We start from the raw sequence: 25626 nt of genomic DNA, 5'->3' as shown, positions 1-25626 counted from the left end.
TAATTCTCTAAGAATTATGCCAGTACCTTGTTCATTTCAGTCACGTTGTTGCTCTTTACATAAAACTGTTATAAAAAGTTATGTCTATATATTGACAATAAAAAACCATTAAAATGTAGCAACCTTGGGGCGCCTGGGTGGCTCAGTGGGTTAGGCCGCTGCCTTCAGCTCAGGTCATGATCCCAGGTCCTGGGTTCAAGCCCCACATCGGGCTTTCTGCTCAGCAGGGAGCCTGCTTCCTCCTCTCTCTCTGCCTGCCTCTCTGCCTACTTGTGATTTCTCTCTGTCAAATAAATAAATAAAATCTTAAAAAAAAAAAAAATGTAACAACCTTTTTCTCAATACTTCAAGACTTCATATAAAGCATGCAAATCAATATTGCTGATCTTTTAACATAATCTTTTAAATTATATACTTGACAAATTCTTTAAAAGAGAAATTATAATTAATCATAAAATTTTCATTTTCCTACATAAAACTATTTCCTCCTATAAAATATCTGTCAATCCATTAAAAAAAAAACCCTCCTTAAAAGCAATCTTTATAATCTGATAAATAAAAAAAAGTTTCTATTCACTTAAATAGGGGGCATGAACCCTGTACATTAACTATTCTGTCCTGATACAGGATTTTCCTCTGGTGAAACAGAATTCCAGGAAAAAATACAAGTTCTCCATGCCCATTTACCTTGCCAACAATTTAAAGGAGTAAAATGAAGATTCTAGTTGCAGTTTTGACAGGTAAGAAATGAAAAGGCTCCCAGTCCCAAATTAAAGATTACATTAAAAATTTGGCACTGTCAAATTAGACAGAGATTAAGCTGTAGTGAAAAAAGAAACAAGGTCTTTAACAAGTATTTTAAATCTGCTAAGAGAAAAATCAATTATGCCTTGCTATCTACCAAAGACATTGGTTAAAAGAAGTCTCAGTAATACAACACATTATATCACCTTTCCTTTTGTAATGAAAATGGCTATTAAATATATTAATCCTAGTTATAATGGAATAATTTCTTAAAACTTTTTTTCTTTCTTTAATACTAAGGTAAAATACATTTTGGAAATCTGCATGGAATGTCCCCAACAAATTGGTTCCTTAGCTTTAGCAGTCCCTGTGTCATACAGTTTTATTCATTCTTTCAACCACATGAAACAAACATAATCCCTCAAAATATAAAAACAAGTCTGATCTTCTGTTATATTAAATAATGAGCTCAACCATTTAATATAAAACAACATACCATTTTGGGTTTCTGTTAACAGGGCAAAATAGAAATTATTCATAGGAAAAAGTACTAAATGACTAAAATCTGTCTTTTTTGGGACAGAATTCACCCTTATATCCCTCTGCTACCAGTAATGGCTTACCTGCTCTAAACCATTCAAGGTTCAAGTTCACTACTACAAATGCAGACATTTTCCAGTTTTTGTCATAGATTTTTCTTTTAACATTGTTTTTAGGATGCTTTAAACAATTAGTTTCACAACTATTATTTCAAATTTATGTTTACAATTCATAGCCCATCTTCAATAAGGCCATGGCTCTTACACTTTTTGGATCACAGACCACTTAAGATTTTAACAAGAGCCCTCTCCAGAAAGACAAATAATTACATATTCAGTTTTGCTAGCAATTCAGGGGTTTCAAGGCCCCAATGACATCTGCTTAGGATAAAAATCCTTGTAATAAAGAGAAGAAATCAAACAACAGATTTATTTTATATCACAAAGGTTTAATTAAAAAAACAGAGAAATCTATTTTAGGTATTGAACAAATTTTTTGTGTGTGTGATTGAATAGGCAAAATTAAAATATTTACAAAGGAAGGAATTTTTGTTATTAGTCTTAGCTAATCATAACCTTGTGAGATTTATAAGAGTATTAGCTAGTAAATATATAATACATTAACTGGAGGAGTTAATGTTCATACTTGAGGGCAGAGTTTATCAGGATCTATCAGTAAAGAAAAACATATGCAAAAAAGGGTAGTATTTTCTAGTACTACTGAAATACCATGAACAGATCCTCAGATTCAGGTAGATCATTTGTAAGATACCATCAGTGATCAATGTATACAACACAGTTGCACATAGCTATTAAGAAGTCATTTTTGGTATGCATTATAAGCATGTACCCAAATAACCAAAGGACTACAATTCAAAATTTCTAGAGCAAATGCAATTAATGGCTTTCACCTTATAGTTAAAGGCTTACAACAGATTTTAATACTTTAAATCATTAAAGATTGGTTGACTTCAAAGTATGTTTGAAAGTATGTAAATATGTAATATGAATGGGTAAGAAACAAAAGGTAATTATGGCAATGTCAATTTTTTAATCCAAAAATTAAAAAGCAAAATACATTTCATATATGAGAGTAAATGGGTTTTTTTCTTTATTCAAGTAAACATTCTGATTATAATACATGATAATGGACAACCCATGTGACAAAGTATGGTAGACTACAGTTTGGTGTAGCTTCCTTGTTTCGAGGATGATTTTCCAGGTGATTCTTCAGGATCTGACATTGATGCCCAACAAAGGCTTTCCAATGGCAATGCATGAGTTCTAGAGAACCGCCTCTATCTTTCTTCAGATGCTGAGTGCCATATTCTCCCACCCATTTTATCCTCCAATACTTATATAAAACCCCACTCTAAAATTCAACCTATGTTATAAAATTAACAAAATAAAAAATTAGTATATGTTTTCCCACAAGGATAAAATTAAGTCAGACTCAACTTAATCTTTCTTTTTCTTTATCTTTGGAAGGATTTACATAATCTCTAAAGAGTCAGAGTAATATACAACACAAAAAAGGCAAAGAACCTTATTATTGGTATACATAATATGTTGGGAATTGCTCATGTATTCCAAAGCTTAACCTTCCTGGGATATCAATCCTCCAGCAGATATTATAGTTTACAAACAGAAGATTGTGTTATAATAAGTGGAAATACAGTACCTGATTTTATGTAAAGTAACTGTGAGATCTTTTCTCACTAGTAAAGTGCTTAATTAAGAAACATTCTTCCACAACATAATTTACCTTGTCAAAGGCACAAAATGTCTTTGTCTCTCTCTCTAAGCATTAGTCTTTAAAATTATAGTATTACTCATTTTGATTTTATTTAATTGAAAATCTTTACTGTTTTTTTCTCTCAGTAATAAAAAAAAACTGCTTTGAGCAAAACATTTTTTATTTTCAAAACTTTGCCATGAACGTACATACAACACTAAATTAGATCCCTTCATGAGCTGTCTGTATGCCACGAAGCACTTATGACAAAAACATATGCAAGCTTTAGGGTAAAAGTTAACAAGGAATCAGAATATCTCCCCCAAAAAGGGGGACAGGGAATCATTAAATTAAAAATTGTTAGCTTTCATTTTATAAAAAATAGTTTGAATAATCTTCTTATAAATCTGTAATGCTTACAAAAGCAGGAAATACATTTAAAATAGTTTTTTTAACACAGATTCATTAGTACAATGTGGTTATGGTCAGAAAAATAACAACTAAAATGGCATTTCAGTAGTCTGCATTCTCTTCTCAGCAAATTCCACATAGAATTTAACCAATTTGCAATTCAAAATAAAATTTAGTTGTCAACAGGGTCAGACTGGCTGTAATTAGTACCTGAATATCAAACTCTGTTCCATTTCATATATTGTACCAGAATTTTAAATACAGCTCAATGATAGGTACTGATAACAATACTTGACTGGATGGTTACCACCCATGACTACTGCACTGCAGGTTAAAACATACTTTGGTCAGTAAATTAAAAAGATATAAATCAAATAACAAGGCCAGAAAACTTGTTTTAGAACCAATTTCCTGACCTTAAGTAAACTTCAAATACATTGACAAGGCAAGGAAAATATAATCAACTATACAGAGAGTCTCTACTTTTTAATCATTTGGCATTTTATATTAATTTTCTTGTTTAAAATTTTATTTTATACTCCCGTGCACTGATTATCATAGCTGTCTGAATTAAAATAAAACTACAGTTACCTTCCTAGAATGTCCAGTAGTGAACGCAAATTAATTACTTCTTTTGCACTTCCATGAAGATGGTCCTTCATCCTGTAATTTTTTCAATTTTGGACCAAGAAAGAACCACCAACCAAATCCAATAAATACACAAATGATGGATTCTACATAATAACCATCCAACGCCGTAACACATGAGCCACCAAGCTTTTTGCAAAGCTGTAAAAGTAAAATTATAATAAATACTTCACAATTTCAAAATGGAAGTATTCAGCAATTTAGATGTTTCTACTTTGTAGTTAAGGGATTAATAAAAAAATACTTTTGGAAGTTATTTTTATTTTTTATTTTATTTTTATTTTTATTTTTTATTATTATCATTTTAAGTAATCCAGGATGGATCTTGAACTCATAACGCAGGGACCAAGAGATCAAGTGCCATAGGGGTCTACCCACTGAGCCAACCAGGATCCCTTCAAAATGTATTTTTGTTAAATAATTTCAACATTTCATTCACTTCAAATGGTGAAATATGCTAATATACCTTAATTTCTCTAATGCTACTAAGAGGATTAAAAACATTTTCAGCTTTTATAAACAATACTCATATTCCATTTTGAAGATACAGCTTTTCATATTTGGGAAATGTGAAGAAAATTTCCAATGAATCTACCCTAGAAGTGGGCTAATGTTAATTTGAAATAATTTAACAATAGTGTGCTAACCATTCAGGTCTGGCTACAATTGTTATATAAATAGTCAATGGAGTTTCCCTTTTTCCATCATTATAATACTCAGCTGTTAATTATGCACTTATTAAGTGCCTATTGTATAGAATCCTCAAGGTAAAGGGGAGAGAGACTATTCCTCCCTTGCTGAGAAGCCTCTTCAAATGAGCTACTCTTACTGAGCGTTATAAGCTCAGTTCTGACAGGAAAAAAAAAAAATGCAGAGATCTCTACACCAGAAACTAAGGACACCTGGGTGGCTCAGTTGGTTAAGCATCTGCCTTTGGCTCAGGTCATGATCCCAGGGTCCTGGGATTGAGCTCCACATTGGGCTCCCTGCTCAGCAGGCAGCCTGCTTCTCCCTCTCCTGTTCCTCCTGCTTGTGCTCTCTCTCTGTCAAATAAATAAATAAAATCTAACAAAAAAAAAAACACAAAAAAAAGAATGAAAGAAACTATAGGCAGGTATGATTTTTCAAAAAAAATACAGTACTTCTAGAGGTAAATAAGAATATTAATATCTTTTTTTAAAAAGTAATTTCCATACCCAATGTGGGTCTTTTTTTTTTTTTAATTTTATTTATTTATTCATCAGAGAGAGATCACAAGTAGGCAGAGAGGCAGGCAGAGAGAGAGAGAGAGGAAGAAGAAGGCTCCCCGCCAAGCAGAGAGCCTGATGTGGAACTCGATCCCAGGACCCTGAGATCATGACCTGAGCTGAAGGCAGAGGCTTTAACCCACTGAGCCACCCAGGCGACCCCCCAATGTGGGTCTTAAACTTACAACCCCAAGATCAAGAGTGGCATGCTCCACAGACTGAGCCAACCAGGTTCCCCTGAAAATTAGCATCTTTTATTTAAAGATTTCATTTATTTATTTGACAGAGAGAGCGAGCATAGCAGGGGGAGCAGCAGAGGGAGAGGGAGAAGCAGGATCCCTGCAGAGCAGAGGGAACCTGATGTGGGACTCGATCTCAGGACCCTGGAATCATGACCGGAGCCAAAGGCAGTTGCTTAATTAACTGAGCCACCCAGGCACATGATCCTTTTTTTTTTTAAGATTTTATTTATTTATTTTTAGAAAGTGCACAAAGCATGGGCAGCAGCATATAGGGCAGGCAGAGCAGGCAGAGGAGGCAGAGGGAGAAACAGGCTCCCCACTAAGAAAGGAGCCCGAGGCGAGACTCAATCCCAGGACCCTGGGATCATGACCAGATCCAAAGGCAGAAGCTCAACCAACTGAGCCAACCAGGCATCCCTGAAAATTGATATCTTAATGTTATCTAAATTTATGTTATCTAAAATTACAAAATTATTGCTTAATGTTATCTAAAATTACAACATACTGGGGTGCCTGGGTGGCTCAGTTGGTTGGGCACTGCCTTCGACTCGGGTCAAGATCCCAGAATCCAGGGATCAAGCCCCTCATCGGGCTTCCTCCTCTGCTTCTTCCTTTGCCTCTCACCTGACTCCTGCTGTCTCCCAAATAAATAGATGGAAACTTTAAAAAAATAAAAATAAATAAATAAAAATAATATCACAACATACTTACCTCAACAGCATCAGGTGTTCGACAATTCTGGTTTGATGCTCCTACACACTCTTTCACTGTGAGGGGATCTACTAGCCAAAGAGCTACTGTAGAAGGCCAGTTTCCTCCCAGATTGGACACAGTATTTAAAAGGGTCATATATGTTCCTCCAATAAGTGGATCACTAACCTTCGCATTGAAAGCCATTATGGAAACATACATGCTGTACAATGTAACCTACAAGGAAAATGTCAAACATCTTTAGCATAATTAGACTTTATAAAAAAGAATCTGAGTTAAGAACATCAAATTCAGGGGCGCCTGGGTGGCTCCATGGGTTAAAGCCTCTGCCTTCGGCTTGGGTCATGATCCCAGGGTCCTGAGATTGAGTCCCACATCGGGCTCTCTGCTCAGCGGGGAGCCTGCTTCCCCTTCTCTCTCTGCCTGCCTCTCTGCCTACTTGTGATCTCTGTCTGTCAAATAAATAAATAAAATCTTAAAAAAAAACCCATCAAATTCATAAATCTGAAAATTAATTTTTATGACCCTTATTAAACTTGAGTCAACAAAGACATATTGAGCACCTACTATAGGCCAGATGAGATCATGGCAATAAAAAAATGAATAAGACAGTCTCTCTGTGCCCTTGAAGAATTTATTCTAGGCTGGGAAATTAAGGAATAAATAATTATGATGAAGTGTAGTAAGTACTGTAAGTAGAAGTACATACATTATATTACTGGGACCTAAACTATGAGAGATTAATTCTACATTAAGTAGTCAAGGAAAGCTCAATAGAGAAAATGACAAACAGGGTGGCATCAAAGGACGCATCAGCAATTAGTAAAACCCCATATTTGTACTGTTCCTAAATATATCCTGTGTGTGAATGAATATATATGTATTTTTTCCTTTACATATATAGAAGAATGATAACATTTCAAAATTTAAGAGACAAACTGAACAGAAAAATCTCCTTAAGAGGCAAAAAGTACTTAAGAGGCAAGAATTAACCCTCCATTTAAAAACAGAGAAACAAACTCTGTCTCCAAAATAGCTTTCCTTTGAATACTGTTTCATAGGGCGTTCACAGAAAAAGGTATTCCACAGTCAAAAAAGAATGAGAAACACTAAATTACACAAAAAAATCAACAGGTCCCTTTCACTGTAGGCCTCTGAAAGGCTTTAGGATATAAACTCCCTAAGGACAGGGATTTTGATATGATTTATTATTATATTTTACCACTTAGAATGGTTTCTGGCATAGAATAGGTTTCCAATTAATATTTATTGATGATTAAGATGCTACATAAAGAGGGGTTATGTCAGGTATCATTTCTCAACTTTACTTGACCTTGTACAGTTTTTCCCAGAAAACATCTGGCTGTCTGAGCATCACTGGCTACATTTTAGATAATTTTCTTTTCTTTTCTTTTTTTTTTTTTAAGATTTTTTTTTTTTTTAATTTATTTGTTAGAGAGAGAGAGTACACACAAGCAGGCAGAGAGGCAGGCAGAGAGAGAGGAGGAAGCAGGCTCCCTGCTGAGCAAGGAGCCCGATGCGGGACTTGATCCTAGGACCTCAGGATCATGACCTGAGCCGAAGGCAGCTGCTTAACCAACTGAGCCACCCAGGCGTCCCATAGAAAATTTTCTAATCAAATCCAAAGCCAAACAAATGATTTTTGGACTACTACACTGTAGTTTTCCTTTACTTACACAGATAGTGAAACATTTATTAAGTTAAAGCACTCCTTTAAACATACATTTAGTTGGACAGATCCATTATGGGTTCTCCCAAATGATACAACTATATGTAAAAAATTATTGAAATTACTTGGTAGCCACACTTTTAGGTTTCCATTAAAAACAAGTGAGGAGGGGCGCCTGGGTGGCTCAGTGGGTTAAAGCCTCTGCTTTTGGCTCAGGTCATGATCCCAGGGTCTTGGGATCGAGCCCCGCGTCAGGCTCTTTGCTCAGCAGAGAGCCTGCTTCCTCCTCTCTCTCTGCCTGCCTCTCTGCCTACTTGTGATCTCTGTCTGTCAAATAAATAAATAAAATCTTTAAAAAAAAAAAAAAACAAGTGAGGAATTTGTAATTATAATTTTCTTTTTTTTTCTTTTTTTTTTCTTTTTTTTAAGATTTTATTTATTTATTTGTCACAGAGAGAGAGAGAGAGAGTGCGAGAGCAAGCACAGGCAGACAGAGTGGCAGGCTCTCTGCTGAGCAAGGAGCCCGATGTGGGACTCGATCCCAGGACGCTGGGATCATGACCTGAGCTGAAGGCAGCGGCTTAACCAACTGAGCCACCCAGGCGTCCCTGTAATTATAATTTTCAAAGAGTTTAAACTAGTTTCCATAGAAAAGTGACTCTTAAATACACATTTATAATAACGGCACTCAAGTCCCAAAGTTTACTGCTGGGCGTCTACAGCCTTCTTGAACCACCTGCCCCCAGAACACAACCCCATTCTGCAACAGCTTAGGTGAGGCTAGGGATTACAAACATAGCTAATAAAGAAAAAGAAAGCAGATTAAGACACAACTTTCAAAATCACAAAAAGTAAGCCTTAACTCTCAGTACAGAATCTAAACCAAAAACCTGGGTTCTGTCACACAGTAGCCATCATTATTTCTCAAGACTTTCAGAAAGAAAAGGCATCTGGAATAGAAGAAATAAAGAACCCAAGTCTAGGGATGAACTGAGGAATACTTAGGAAGCGTATAATTACTAGCTTTGGAATTAATTCTGTACTATAACAAATACTGGTTGAATGAACAAAATAAATGAAGAAACTCTCCACAAATAGAGTTCAAAAAATCAAAAGCCACAGTTTAAGGTTCACTGTCAAATAATCTCTTCAATGTTAGACTCATGCTTAAGTCTTAAAATTTATTATCATTATTTGAAGGCCACTGCAGAAAAATGACTTCTTTATTTTCCAAAAACAGTTTACTTCTGAGAAAACCACAGCAAGCTTACCTGATGTAATGCATAACTCAGCAGCACTATAATATAGTAATATATAGGGAATCCTCCTTGATGTTCTACTTTGGGAGTCCACCAAACCAGCAGAGCATATTCTAATCCAAGCAACAATCTATAGAAAAAGAAGAAACATGGAGTTGACTTCCATTTTAGGTTAAAAAATAACAACAAAAACAGAAATCTGTATGCCTACTATGTGAAAGTAGCCTATTATTTAAAAACTGTTAGGAGGTTAGAAAGAGATAAAAGTGCATATAAATGATATTGAAGTTAAAGATGCTTCCCAAGTCTTTTTCCATATATACTTAACACAGTTATTAGTGATACTGATGAATGCTCCTCATTTAACTTTTCTTATTTAGTAAGGTTTTATTTCATTTTTACCTGTAGGGCATGGCTTTGTAAAATATGTTTAGTGGCTGGGGACCCGCAGTGTATTTGCTGATAATCAGAGGCAATATTATCTGCAAAGGAACCATTGGAACTGCCAATAAGGCTAAATGCTCTTTGGGTACTCCTTCTTCTACCAATTTCAGTCCTGTTACTGCATCTGCTGCTGAAAAACCAATCTGCAATATAAAAACAAAAAAATACCTTCATTTGTGATTTACAAAATATTTTCCCCAAGCATATGTAAGTTCTTCGAGAACCTCAATCTCATTATTGATTTACAGCAGTTACAAGTAAATATATTATTCTATCTGGTACAACAATCAAGTTACAGAAGACATACTTTATCCTATGGTCTACTGACAATATTCAGTGAAAACAACTGAAAATTCAGCACTTTTAGGAACTGCAGATGGTAACAAGTACAACTAATTTCCATTTTAAAAAGTTTAATCTCTTACAATAAACAGTACGCAAATCCCAACTTACTGATTAATATGTTTTAAGTTTTAAAGAGCCTTTAATTGACTCCAAATAAAATCTGGTTAAAATGAAGCATCAAGTGGAAAACCCAAAAGACTCCACTCCAAAACTGCTAGAACTTGTACAGGAATTCAGTCAAGTGTCAGGATATAAAATCAATGCCCAGAAATCAGTTGCATTTCTCTACACCAACAACAAGACAGAAGAAAGAGAAATTAAGGAGTCCATCCCATTTACAATTGCACCCAAAACTATAAGATACCTAGGAATAAATCTAACCAAAGAGACTAAGAATCTATACACAGAAAACTATAAAGTACTCATGAAAGAAATTGAGGAAGACACAAAGAAATGGAAAAATGTTCCATGCTCCTGGATTGGAAGAATAAATATTGTGAAAATGTCTATGCTACCTAAAGCAATCTACACATTTAATGCAATTCCTATCAAAGTACCATCCATTTTTTTCAAAGAAATGGAACAAATAATCCTAAAATTTATATGGAACCAGAAAAGACCTCGAATAGCCAAAGCCATATTGAAAAAGAAAGCCAAAGTTGGTGGCATCACAATTCCAGACTTCAAGCTCTATTACAAAGCTGTCATCATCAAGACAGCATGGTACTGGCACAAAAACAGACACATAGATCAATGGAACAGAATAGAGAGCCCAGAAATAGACCCTCAACTCTATGGTCAACTAATCTTTGACAAAGCAGGAAAGAATATCCAATGGAAAAAAGACAGCCTCTTCAACAAATGGTGTTGGGAAAATTGGACAGCCACATGCAGAAAAATGAAATTGGATCATTTCCTTACACCACACACGAAAATAGACTCAAAATGGATGAAGGATCTCAATGTGAGAAAGGAATCCATCAAAATCCTTGAGGAGAACACAGGCAGCAACCTCTTCGACCTCAGCCGCAGCAACATCTTCCTAGGAACATCGCCAAAGGCAAGGGAAGCAAGGGAAAAAATGAACTATTGGGATTTTATCAAGATCAAAAGCTTTTGCACAGCAAAGGAAACAGTTAACAAAACCAAAAGACAACTGACAGAATGGGAGAAGATATTTGCAAATGACATATCGGATAAAGGGCTAGTGTCCAAAATCTATAAAGAACTTAGCAAACTCAACACCCAAAGAACAAATAATCCAATCAAGAAATGGGCAGAGGACATGAACAGACATTTCTGCAAAGAAGACATCCAGATGGCCAACAGACACATGAAAAAGTGCTCCATATCACTCGGCATCAGGGAAATACAAATCAAAACCACAATGAGATACCACCTCACACCAGTCAGAATGGCTAAAATTAACAAGTCAGGAAATGACAGATGCTGGCGAGGATGCGGAGAAAGGGGAACCCTCCTACACTGTTGGTGGGAATGCAAGCTGGTGCAACCACTCTGGAAAACAGCATGGAGGTTCCTCAAAATGTTGAAAATAGAACTACCCTATGACCCAGCAATTGCACTGCTGGGTATTTACCCTAAAGATACAAACGTAGTCATCCGAAGGGGCACATGCACCCGAATGTTTATAGCAGCAATGTCTACAATAGCCAAAGTATGGAAAGAACCTAGATGTCCATCAACAGACGAATGGATAAAGAAGATGTGGTATATATACACAATGGAATACTATGCAGCCATCAAAAGAAATGAAATCTTGCCATTTGCGACGACGTGGATGGAACTAGAGGGTATCATGCTTAGCGAAATAAGTCAATCGGAGAAAGACAACTATCATATGATCTCCCTGATATGAGGGAGAGGAGATGCAACATGCGGGGTTAAGGGTGTAGGAGAAGAATAAATGAAACAAGATGGGATTGGGAGGGAGACAAACCATAAGTGACTCTTAATCTCACAAAACAAACTGAGGGTTAATGGGGGGAGGGGGTTGGGGGGGTGGGATTATGGACATTGGGGAGGGTATGTGCTATGGTGAGTGCTGTGAAGTGTGTAAACCTGGCAATTCACAGACTTGTACCCCTGGGGATAAAAAGATATTATATGTTTAAAAAAAAAATAAAACTTAAAAAAAAATATATATATATAAAAAAAAAAAAATGAAGCATCAAGGGTTGTGAGGTGGCTCCATAGCTCAGGGGTTAGAGCACTGGTCTTGTAAAATGAAGCATCACGGCCACATATACACATTTTTAATGATTTCTGACTGATCATAATAAAATTTCTAAAAGTCATCTAACATTTCAAAAGTAATTTTGAGACAACATTCTATCTAAAGGGTTCAATAAAATGAAGGGGAAGAAAAGCTATAGTTCAATTTTTAAAAACAAACAAAAAAGAGGATGCTCAAAGTAGTGAGTAAAAGTTTGGGGTGAAACAAGGTTATTTAGAGAGTCTCAAAGTATCTCTCCATAAATTAATTTTTAATTACAGAAAGAAAAAAAATAACATTATAATGGGTTAACAAAGTAATCAAAGTTAACAACAGTTAATGGGATAAAGGGACATGATAAGGCTTCTCATAGAATTCCCCAAAGTCACCACTATATTACTTGGGTGATATTCCTGACATATTTGCATTACCTGAACCTAAACATGAAGAAACATCAGACACACATAAATGGAAGGCCACTCCACAGAAAAATTTAGAACATCCAGGTCATGAAGGACAAAAAAAGGCTGATACCCACTAAATCCAATGTGTGATTCTGGACTGGATCCCTGACCATGGAAGAGTAAAATTATAAAAGTTGTTACTGGGACAACTGGTGAAATCTGGGTATAGACTGTGATGAGATAACAGTATTGTATCAATTTAAATTCCTTAATTTTTGAGTAGGTTGTAGCTTGGAAAAGAAAACCCTTGTTCTTAGGAAATAAATACTCAAGGTATTTATGGATAAAGGAGCATAGTATGTACAGAATACTCTAATATTTCAGAAGAAATATGTAATAGAGCACAAATCTGCAGAATACAGAAAGTGGAACTAACTGTTAACAATTAGAGAATTTGAATAATGAAATATGGAATTCTTTCAACTATCTAAGCAAATTTTCAGTGAGTGTGAAGCTTTATTAAAAAACATTCTTTAAACAAATGGTAATAGTATGTACTTTAACTTCTTGGAATGGAGCCAAAGGGCAAATTTCACCACAGAAAAATTAAAGGCCAAAGATATTTTACTTAAATCCACAAAAGAATTCACTACATTTCACCCATTCTCTCTGTAAAAATTAGGTATACAAACTGACTTCAACATTTACTTTATCTTAAAAGTGCTATAGTAGGAGATATCTATAGTACACATATCTAACAAAACACCCAGGATATACAAAAATTCTACAAATTGGAAAAAAAAAAAAAAGAGGCAGCTCTGGATATTTAAATGTCCAATAACCATATGAAAAGATGCTCAACCGCTTTAGTCATCAGGGAAATGCAAATTATAACCATAACGAGATGCCACTACACACCCACCAGAAAGGTTAAATTTGAAAGGGCAATATATGTCTTTGCAAGGCCGTGAAGCAACTGGAACTCTCTTACATTGTTGGAAGTAGGGAAAATGGAAACAACCACTCTGGAAAATTGTGTGGCAGTATCTAAAGCATTCCTTATGACCCAGCAATTCCATTCTGAGGTATTTACCCATCAGAAATGTGTATCAATGTTCATCAAAAGTAATGTACATGAATATTCATAGAAGTACTATTCATAATAGTCCAAAAGTAGAAAATTACTAAACACTTGTTGATAGAATGAATAAATTACAGCATATTAATACAGTGGAATATTATAAGCAATGAGATGAACAAACTGTTGCTATAAATAATAATATGGATGAATTATACAAATATAATGTTTAGTGAAATACAAGAGCCAGACATAAAGATGTCTCCATTATAAATCTCCATTTATTATAAAACTCCAAAGCAGGGGCGCCTGGGTGGCTCAGTGGGTTAAAGCCTCTGTCTTCAGCTCAGGTCATGATCTCAGGGTCCTGGGATCGAGCCCTGCATTGGGCTCTCTGCTGGGCGGTGAGCCTGCTTCCTCCTCTCTCCCTCTCTGCCTGCCTCTCTGCCTAGTTGTGATCTCTGTCTGTCAAATAAATAAATAAAATCTTAAAAAAAAAACAAAACAACTCAAAAGCAGAGAAAGCTAATTTATGACATTAAAAGTCAGGAGAGATGTTACTTTTGGCAAAGTTTACTTTAAAAGGGAACATAAGGGTGCCTGGGTGGCTCAGTTGGTTGAGCGACTGCCTTCGGCTCAGGTCATGATCCCGGACTTCCAGGATCAAGTCCCGCATCGGGCTCCTAGGTCCTTGGGGAGTCTGCTTCTCCCTCTGACCTTCTCCTCTCTCATGCTCTCTCTCACTCATTCTCTCTCAAATAAATAAATAAAATCTTTAAAATAAATAAATAAATAAAAGGGAATATAAGATTCTATATTCTGTAACTAAAGCACCTCCTTATACACTATCAACAGTAATTGTAATCTTTTACAAAGCAGTTTGGCAATCATATTCACTGACTCACTAATTGCCTACTTAAGAATCTACCAGGGGCACCTGTGTGGCTCAGTGGGTTAAGCCGCTGCCTTCAGCTCAGGTCATGATCTCAGGGTCCTGGGATTGAGTCCCGCATCGGGCTCTCTGCTTGGCAGGGAGCCTGCTTCCCTCCCTCTCTCTGCCTGCCTCTCTGCCTACTTGTGATCTCTCTCTGTCAAATAAATAAATAAAATCTTTAAAAAAAAAAAAAGAATCTACCAAAAGGAAATACACAAAAATATTCACTAGTGCATTTTTATAATTAAAAAACATAAGCAAATATACAACAGAAAAATGAGTAAATTACAGCAAATCTATACACTGTAACAATTAAATCGCTATTAAAGTACCTTTTCTTTTTTAAGTAGGCTCCATGGCCAGTGTGGGGCCCAACGTGGGACCTGAACTCACGATCCTAAGATGGAGACCTGAAGTGAAATCAAGAGTTGGGCACCTAGCTGACTGAACCACCCAGGTGCCCCTAAAAAGTATGTTTCCAAAAATTATTTAATGATAAGGAATACAGGGTAATAAGACCAAAAAATGAGATAAAAATTATATATGATATGATCCAATTCCACTTTTATTTACATGCATATCTGTATGTATATAAGTATATAAAGAGTTCCAGTTGCTTCACGGCCTTGCAAAGACATATATTGTCCTTTCAGATTTAACCTTTCTGGTGGGTGTGTAGTGGCATCTCGTTATGGTTATAATTTGCATTTCCCTGATGACTAAAGCGGTTGAGCATCTTTTCATATGGTTATTGGACATTTAAATATCCAGAGCTGCCTCTTTTTTTTTTTTCCAATTTGTAGAATTTTTGTATATCTTGGGTGTTTTGTTAGATATGTGTACTACAGATATCTCCTATTAATATTAATGTCGATTATAACTTATTAATTATATTTATATATATAAAGTGTGTATACACACACACACACAGGAGAAAAAGAGGGCTGGAAGGAAATACACCAAAGTGTTAGTAATGATTACCTCTAAATGATATAATTAGAGAATATTACTATCTTCCTTGAACCTTTCATTATGTTCTGAAGTTGAATCTTGAGTTCCTTAAGTTTAACCTTCCCAGTGTTTCCTTAAAATGTAACCCTCCTTATCATTAGGGGAAAAAATTCACTATTTCAAAAACAATGAGGCTCCAATTTTTACTTCAGGGTTGTCAAAAGGTAACTGTAAAGTGTTTATAAAGATAGATACATAATATGAAACTCCTATAATGGACTAAGGTTTTAGGAATATTAATTCCAATACCAGCAATATCTTACTATAATTAAATATATATTTCCTCTAGCATAATATCTTTAAAATGTTTTTGGACTATAGAATTAGGACTTTTTTTTTTTTTTTAAAGATTTTTTATTTATTTGTCAGAGAGAGAGAGAGCGAGCACAGGCAGAGTGGCAGGCAGAGGCAGAGGGAGAAGCAGGCTCCCCACAGAACAAGGAGCCCGATGTGGGACTCGATCCCAGGACGCTGGGATCATGACCTGAGCCGAAGGCAGCTGCTTAACCAACTGAGCCACCCAGGCGTCCCAGGACTTTTTTTTTTAATTAGGACCTCTTTTTTTTTTTTTTTTAAAGATTTTATTTATTTATTTGACAGAGAGAAATCACAAGTAGGCAGAGAGGCAGGCAGAGAGAGAGGAGGAAGCAGGCTCCCTGCTGAGCAGAAAGCCCGATGTGGGGCTTGAACCCAGGACCTGGGATCATGACCTGAGCGGAAGGCAGAGGCTTAACCCACTGAGCCACCCAGGCGCCCCTTTAATTAGGACATCTTAAAATAGAAAACATAAAGAGTAAAATAAGAGCTACCAAAATCCCCATTTATTTACTGTATATTTCCTTTCAACATTAAAAAAAATAAGTCAACTCATTTTTAAATAGACTTCTATATTTCCAATTATAATACCTGTGACATTAAATGTACATTCATTATAACAGTAGGGAGCTGTTTTTTTCAAGGCATTCATTTCCATACCAAGCATTAATATCATTCATTAAATTTCACATTTATTAGAATTTCTCTAATTTACTTAATTCTTTTCAAGATTCCAAGATGTTTAGATTACTTTGAAATCAGATTTGATATCATCACACCTTTTAAAACAAATTTAATAAACAGAAAGTACTGTTTTTTATTGTTACATACTAATAGTAGTGGAAAGGAACTTATGATATGAAAAGGTAATTGAAGTATTTCATGATATTGGTAATTATAACAGGGTGGTACATTTGCTTTATAATAAATCTCTTACCTTTGCAGTTAGAATCAGAAGGCAAAATGTCAGAACTGCTGGCATTTTTATAATTGCAAAAAGCAACTTGTAAGTATCAGTGATTCCTTGGGTTTCTTCTTTTCCTACTGATACTTCTTTGTTTTCTTTTTTCAAAAGGGCAACTAGAGTTGTTGTTATCAAAAATACAGTTCCCCAGAAAAAAAGGAAATCTGAAATTAAAAATGTTAACATCTATAACTAACTTTTGAAATGACATATCTGCATTGATACCAAATTTTGTATAAACAACTTTTCTTCCACTAAATCTGTTAGAAGATCAAATCATGTTCAAGGGAACATACTGAGCATACTAGATGAACAAGACAGTCCTGCCTCTGTTAAACATATACTACATAGACAGGGATACTTAACAAGGAAAAAGAAAAGGAATACAGACATTTGTGGGGTGAATGAAACAAGTCTGTTGTGTCATTTTCTTCAAGGAAAGTGCTAGGGATGACCCATGATTTTCATATCCCATCAGATCTATCAGTCATACTTCTTTTTTTTAAAAAGTTTGTTTATGTAATGTCTACACTCTATCCATCTATTTACTTATTTACTTACATGTGTAATCTCTACACCCAGTGTAGGACTCAAACTCACAACCCTCCGCTCTTCTCCATCAGTGATACTTAAGCATATAAGCCATTTCAGTTCTTTATTAAATTATAACTTAAACAGATGCTCATTTATATTAGATCTTCCAACTTTTATTTTTAAAACGTTTTAATGTTTCTAATCTGTTTAGAATAGGCCTCAGTAGGGGCACCTGGATGGCTCAGTCGTTAGGTGTCTGCCTTCTGCTTGGGTCATGATCCCGGGATCCTGGGATTGAGCCCCTCATTGGGTTCCCTGCTCAGCGGGGAGCCTGCTTCTCCCTCTCCCTCTCACCCTGCTTGTGTTCCCTCTCTCGCTATGTCTCTGTCAACTAAATAAATAAAACCTTAAAAAAAAAGAAAAAGAATAGGGTTCAATAGTGTGACACAGAAGGAATTTCCTCACACTTGTACATGCACAACGGGGACACATGAAGAGTACTGTTTGGGTTGTTTCAGTGAAAGAGAGCTTGGCCATTAGCCATTTTTTTGAACAAATCAAGCAGAGGGAGTGAATAATGTTAGAAAGGTTCTGTGCAATAATTAAAAGTGATAGTAATATTAGAGGCACTATTTATTGAGTGTATATCTCCTTTACTACAACAATCCAATAGATTTAGTTAACTAAGCCCCAATTTACAGATAAAGAAATAGGCTTAGGTTACATTGCCTGAAGCTACATTCTAAGTCGGTGGTAAAACTCTGATTTCAAACTTTTATACAACTACTTTCAAAACCTGTATCTCCTTAACCACCCTAAGAATTGTATCTTTGTTTGCCACTACAAAGCTTATTGGATAACCCTGTCTTAGTTTCTTCCTCTGTAAAATAAGAGGACTTGGCTAGAAAATCCCAGATGCTGGTTAGTTCTAACATTCTAGAACTGTAGTCAATTTTATATTTGTTTACTTTTCATTCTCATGCTCATATAGCATGACTAACTGTTCACGGAGACTATTCACCTTTTTTCAAAAACAAGGAGAGCGAGCACTCTACACTCAGGGTTTTTCCTATTTAATGGTCTTGCTCTGTTGCTGTGCTAACTGCAAGCTAACCCCTGTGTTCACTACAACTTGAACCTCACTTATGATGGAGGCAAATGAATTGTTTAGACCAATTACTTTAGACCACCTTACTATTTTTTTTTTTTAGGTTTTATTTTTTTAAGCAATCTCTATACCCAACATGGGGCTTGAATTTACAACCCCAAGATCAAGAGTTCCTTGCTCTACCAAATAAGCCAGCCAGATGCCTCTCAACTTACTGTTTAAATGCTTCCTTTTTTGTGTTATCTCATTGGATTTTCATAGCAAACGTGAGACAGGTATTATTACTATGCAGTTAGAAGGAAAAGAAGCTCAGAATATTTAAATCTTTGCCAAAGATCAAATAATTAGAGGCAGAATTTGAACCTAAATCTTCTAAATTTGGGTTTCATATTTTTTCCATTATTTTATACTGCCTATATAATGATTATTTTAAGTTAATGTTGAAGACTCTACTAGAATTGGCTAATTATTTAGTCTCCATGAGCCTAACCAAAACGGAAGTCTCTGCTATTCAAATTATGCAAATTAAAGAAGCTCAAAGTCTTCAAATATATATGGGCTCCTCACTCAGCAGGGACGGTGGTCTGCTTCTCCCTCTGACCTTCCCCATCTCATGCTCACTCTCTCTCATTCTCTCTCTCTCAGACAAATAAATAACTTTTTAAAAAAAATATAGAAACTTGTGTTCTGGAGTGAATTCTCCACCATAAGAAATCTGTAATTAATTTTATTTTTTATTTTTTTAAAAGATTTTATTTATTTATTTGACAGGCAGAGATCACAAGTAGGCAGAGAGGCAGGAAGAGAGAGCAGGGGAAGCAGGCTCCCTGCTGAGCAGAGAGCCAGATGCAGGGCTCGATCCCAAGACCCTGGGATCATGACCTGAGCCGAAGGTAGAGGCTTAACCCACTGAGCCACCCAGGCATCCCTATTTTTATTTTTTAAATTAATTTTAGTTACGAAAAGAAAAATATGAAACATTCTTAAACACAAAGATATCCATTTAAAAAAAAATGCAGCCATATATACAAGTCTTATGCTTAAGGTTCATTCAAAATAACATAATTTCTAGTTTATGTTAATGTAGCGTTTTACATTGTGGTTCAAAAGGAATGAACAACAATTTAAAGTTATTCTTTTAAGTGAGGTTACTTTTCGTTATTTTTGCATTCTTAATTCTGTGAATGTGACAAATAATGGCTTGTTTACAGTTTTTCATCTACAATACTATTCTCATTCAGAAATTTTTTATTCATCATTTGGTTTAAATTAGCAATTTAAGAAATCCTGAGGGAGACCTGGGTGGCTCAGTCAGTTAAGAGTCTGACTCCTGATCTCAGCTCAGGTCTTAATTTCAGGGTCTTGAGTTTAAGCCCTCTGTTGGGTTCCACACTGGGCATAGAGTCTACTATAAAAAAAAAAAAGAAAGAAAGAAATGCTGGAAAAAAAAAAGAACTATGCTACTTCCACTGTCACTAGAAATTTCAATTAATGGTCTCTAATTAAATGTGAAATTAATTAAAAATTTTTATTTTAATTTTAAGTTATATGCTACTTCAAGAGTTCCAGTTCACTAAGCAAAACATTTTTAAGTTTGCTTAGTATATTCTCCCAATTTTCATGAACAAAATCTTCACCTAGAATCTAAACTTCAATACCAGGAGAAAAACATAAGAACAAGTTAAACAGGTTTCAATGCTGTTTGCAGGTAAAATTATTTCTAATTTCTTTGTGCTCTTTGGATAAAGTAACAGTACACATAAAAAGAAGGCGTTGACAATGCATCACTTCAGAGCTCTCATTCAAAGGCTTTCCCAACAGCCCACACAGAGAGAAAAATGAAGCTAATAGCTCAGAAAAAGAGACTTGACTACTGCCAGAAAATATATTAATAGGTTTTCTGAACACAATTACCAAAAACAGTAATAATCACTAGACTGCTGGCTATTATTAACACTGCTTTGATGCTAGAGAATATCCATAGGCTGATATACCAACCATTGTAAAGATATTGTTACCAAAAATGATCTAAGTATTTCACTACTAACATTTTAGTTAATTTTGATTTACGTGTTTCATCTGTAAAAGCAGTATGATATGTGTGTGTGTGTGTGTGTGTGTGTGTGTGTGTGTGTGTGTATTAAGATGTCAAAGCTGATGTGCAAGTTTCATATACATGATTTTTAGGCAAAGACCATAGGTCAAACTAAATATTCATAAGTGGCTACTAGAGGGGCGCCTGGGTGGCTCAGCGGGTTGGGCCGCTGCCTTCGGCTCGGGTCATGATCTCAGGGTCCTGGGATCGAGCCCCGCATTGGGCTCTCTGCTCAGCAGGGAGCCTGCTTCCTCCTCTCTCTCTACCTGCCTCTCTGCCTGCTTGTGATCTCTGTCTGTCAAATAAATAAATAAAATCTTTAAAAAAAAAAAATAAGTGGCTACTAGATCTTATCGAGTACTTCCATGAATGCAAAATTTAAAAGCATGTGCCAAGGGACGCCTGGGTGGCTCAGTGGGTTGAGCCGCTGCCTTCGGCTCAGGTCATGATCCCAGCGTCCTGGGATCGAGTCCCACATCGGGCTCCTTGCTCAGCAGGGAGCCTGCTTCTCCCTCTGCCTCTGCCTGCCACTCTATCTGCTTGTGCTCACTCTTGCTCTCTCTCTCTCTCTCTCCGACAAATAAATAAATAAAATCTTTAAAAAAAAAAAAAAAAAAAAAAAAGCATGTGCCAATTCACCAATAACCAAGAAGAATATAATAGCTAGCACCTGAGCGCCTATTATGTCAAAGCGAAACAGAAACATAGGACAGTGCACTAAATCTCACTCTCCAATTATTATTATTTCACTTTATACACAATGCAACAGTATTACAGTTCACAAAGTGCCAGAGGTGGGTCTAAACTCAGATCTGATCCTAAAGCAATAATGTTTTCCAATGTACTACCCAGATGCTCAGACAACACCTATCTATAGCAAGCAGGCTCTCTTTCTTATCAACCAGATATGCCTGAGAAGATACCCATTTTATTTCCAACCACAAAGTCTGGAACACAGATACTTCAGCATACTTGTACTCCCCTTCCCCACTTCCATCTCCCCATACAGTAGTATGACAAAGGGTACGCAAACCCATAGGATAAATAAACATGGTGCATCTTCTTAAAGAGTTCACTTTACTCAATAGTTTAGAGGGAAGCCTTGTTAATGAAAAAAAATATACATAGAGGGAAGGCAAAATTTCCAAGAATTTTTAAAGATAAAACATCAGACTACAAAAAGCTTTCATGACTTTTAAGGCTTTGGACTAGGTCCCCAGACCCTTTAATTAGGTATAGGTTCACTCTCTGCCACCACCATAAGAGACAGATTAGGAAGCATTATCTGATATCCTTGACTCAGATCAAATTCTCTCTCCCTGGGCCTCTCACACTACGGAAATTAACTTTAGTCCTTCAGAAGTCAGTGACAGGAAAGCAAACTTTCAGTTTGTTCTAAATGTTAGGTCTTCCTTTCACCTTCTTGCTTTTGGCACAGCAATCTATTTCACAAGTTAGAGCATGAAGGGACTTTAGACACCCATCATCCAGTCCTACACTCTCACTTTCACAGTGGAGGAAACTGAAAGAGAAACAGTGTGATTGGCCCTGGGTCACTGGCTGAGTCTTAAAAGAAATAGACTTTTCTGTGCCACAAATCTCTCTCTGAAGCATTTACTCAAAATATCGATGCTGTTGTAAAGCCCTCACAGAAAAAGCTATTTGACTATATAATATATACAGTCATATCTGATTTGGGGATTAGGATGTTAAAAGATAGCATATAATGCAAAAATCAAGTAAATATAAAGTGAATTTTGAAACCTTCCTAATCTTTTATTTTTCCTAACCCCTTAGGAAGATAAAGCTATGTTTGAGATCACATACCTTTTCTTTTTTCTTTCTTTCTTTTTTTTTTTAAGATTTTATGTATTTATCTGACAGAGAGAAAGACAGCAAGAGAGGGAATACAAGCAGGGGGAATGGGAGAGGGAGAAGCAGGCTTCCCATTGAGCTGGGAGCCCATTGCAGGCTCGATCCCTGGACCCTGGGATCATGACCTGAGCTGAAGGCAGACACTTAACGATTGAGTCACCCAGGCATCCTGAGATCATATACCTTTTCATTAACTGCAACAATGTTAGGTTTTCCTCTGGGGTAGAAGTGATTGTTTCCTCAATCAAGGATTGGATTAAGCAGCTATCTTACTATTAAGGACCATCTTGTCTGAAAATTTGGGCTCAAATTCTGCCCAAGATGCAAGGCTGAGAAATCAATAGATTTAGGGTTCCCATCTTATGCTAACACTGTGCCTCCATCACCGGATAAAAATCACTCTTTAATTTTTTAAAATATGTTCTGGCCAGGCACAAAATCCTAAAATGGATTTTAATTAAAATATTAAACATATATCATATATCTCTACTCTGATGCTATGATAGGTTCTTGCATTCAGCTTTTGTATAACCTATATCCTGACACCCCTATATCATTTTTTGTGAGCTGAATTTAGACTTTTATAAAACAGCAGACAAACATTCCAAACCAGCCCATGAAGATGAAGAGTACATCAGAAGAGTTAACATGAAAAATGATGGTAGCATCAAATGCTGACAAGGATGCAGAGAAAATTGATCATTTATATATTTCTGATAGGAAGATAAAATGGTATATCCATTCCATTCTGGAGAAAAGGTTGGCAGTTCCTTTTAAAACTAAAAATGGACTTGGGGCACCTGGGTGGCTCAGTGGGTTAAGCCACTGCCTTCGGCTCAGGTCATGATCTCAGGGTCCTGGGATCGAGTCCCGCGTCGGGCTCTCTGCTCAGCAGGGAGCCTGCTTCCCTTCTCTCTCTCTGCCTGCCTCTCTGTCTACTTGTGATCTCTCTCTGTCAAATAAATAAATAAAATCTTTAAAAAAAAATAAAAAAAAAATAAAAATGGACTTACCAGAAACCAGCCTTTACACACTCAGGCATTCATCTCAGAGAAATGAAGACTTATTTTCACATTAAATAGCCAAAAACTGGAAACTACTCAGATTCCCTCCAATGGAAGGGTGGTGAAATAAACCATGGTATGTCTAAGAAGTGGAATACTTCTCAGCAATAAAAAGCAACAGATCATTGATAGATGCAACAACCTGGATGAACCTCAAAGAAATTATGCTAACTGAAAAGAGCTAATCTCCAAAGGATACATACTGCATGATTTCATTCCTGTAACATTTCTGAAAAAACATAATTATAAAGATGGCAAACAGATCAGAAGCTCCCAGTGGTTAGGGATGGAAGAAGTGGGTATAGCTATAAACAGGCAACAAAAAAAGTAGTCTTGTGGTGATAATACAGTTGAGTATCATCGTTGTGATAATGGTTTATACAAGGCTACACATAGGATGAAATTACATAGAGCTACTCACATGCACTCACACATACAAGTATAAATGAGTACATGTAATAATTTGGTGAAATCTAAATAACTGTATGAATGGTACCAACATCAATTTCTTGGTTTTGAGATTGTACTATACTTATGTAAGAGGTTAACAGTGGAGGAGCCTAGGGAAGGGTGCATGGGATTTCACTCAACATTTCAATGCCCTACTGTGAATCCATAATTATTTTAAAATAAAAGTTAAAAAAAATTAATGGGAAATTTAAGAATGCAAAGGTTCTTTTTTTTTTTTTTTTCTTTTTTAAGAACACAAAAATTCTAGGGACGCCTGGGTGGCTCAGTGGGTTAAAGCCTCTGCCTTTGGCTCAGGTCATGATCCCAGGGTCCTGGGATGGAGCCCTGCATCTGGCTCTCTGCTTGGCAGGGAGCCTGCTTCTGCCTCTCTCTCTCTGCCTGCCGCTCTGCCTACTTGTGATCTCGGTCTGTCAAATAAATAAATAAAAACCTTAAAGAAAAAAAAAAAGAACACAAAAATTCTAAAACTGTGTGAGGAGTAAGAAATGTAGGTCTCAAATGTAAGATAATATAAAGCAACCAAAAAGGATAAAAGTCTTTAGTTATTTTTGAAATCACCTATTCTGTAGCTTTAATTGATCACCACTGGACTTCGGCCAGCAAGGACTGTGATCAAAAGAAAGGAGAAAGAATGATTTAAAAAAAAAAAATTCTTAGATAACACCAAACCAAGGAATAGAAATGGTGGGCGAGAGTAACATCTTGCTTTTTGTATGTGTACCCCATCCATAAAAAAGTTATAGCATGCACAGTCATATATAAATTATATACTTGTGACCACCTACACTAATACAGTATATACAATGTAAAATATAAACCCAAATTTAAAAATATGATGTAATTTTTTAGAAGAATGAAATTGAGGAACACATATGGGGCACATGGCTCGCTCAGTCAGTAGAGCCTATGACTCTTCATCTCAGGGTTGTGAGTTTGGATCCTACACTGGGTGTAGAAATTACTTAAAAATAGATTCTATAAAAAAACATATAAAGAACATGTATAAAATGCCAGATATATCTAAGATTGTATCTTTAAAAAATAGGTGCTATCAGAGTTTTATATTCTTTATTTCTAGTTTTCTAGGAACAGAACATCTCCTTTTATAAGGTAAGTCTATTTTGCTTTCTCAAATTAGTTTTCAGGAAGACTATAAATGAAAAGTAGGAGACTGCCTGTAATTAGAGAGGTTCTATGATTCTATCATTCATAACTGTATAATAAAGGCCAATTTAATTGGCCTCTACATAAATTTCAATAAAAGCAGAAGTGAAATTCAGAGTAAAATATATGCCAAATAAAATCAAATAATTTTTTGGTTTAGAGTATATCTTATAAATTGATTTTTCCAAACAAAAGCAATCCCACAGTTCTTTACTAGACAAAGAAAGCACATAGTATCATTTCTCCTTTGCCTTGTTTTAAAAACAAAAAAGGCTTTAAGACCTTCTTTAGGGATGTGAGCTCCAGTTTTTAATATCTAATCCTTCCTGAATCTTCTAGGCCTAGTATTCCTCTACTT

General features: G+C 35.8%; 1 protein-coding gene across 3 annotated transcripts in view; it reads right to left on the bottom strand.

The window, feature by feature from the left end:
- Positions 1-1793: 1793 nt before the first annotated feature.
- LOC111148017 (solute carrier family 33 member 1) overlaps positions 1794-25626 on the bottom strand; it is a 29894-nt gene continuing 6061 nt past the window's right edge. The window contains exons 2-7 of one of the 3 annotated variants that reach the window (XM_022504369.1): positions 16931-17121; positions 9629-9813; positions 9239-9356; positions 6278-6493; positions 4021-4218; positions 1794-2667 (exon numbers count right to left, since the gene is read on the bottom strand). In XM_022504369.1, the coding sequence (XP_022360077.1) occupies positions 4051-4218; positions 6278-6493; positions 9239-9356; positions 9629-9813; positions 16931-17121 (878 nt within the window). In that variant the 3' untranslated portion in view covers positions 1794-2667; positions 4021-4050. Of the gene's footprint in view, positions 2668-3177; positions 4219-6277; positions 6494-9238; positions 9357-9628; positions 9814-16930; positions 17122-25626 lie in introns of those variants that run through there. The other 2 variants (XM_022504360.1, XM_022504379.1) reach the window with 2 other exon arrangements.

The sequence above is a fragment of the Enhydra lutris genome, unplaced genomic scaffold (assembly GCF_002288905.1).
Source record: "Enhydra lutris kenyoni isolate GAN:26980312 unplaced genomic scaffold, ASM228890v2 scaffoldscaffold2, whole genome shotgun sequence".
Lineage (NCBI taxonomy): Eukaryota > Metazoa > Chordata > Mammalia > Carnivora > Mustelidae > Enhydra > Enhydra lutris.
Note: the sequence above shows the minus strand (reverse complement) of the source record. Positions and strands in the feature narration are given on the sequence as shown.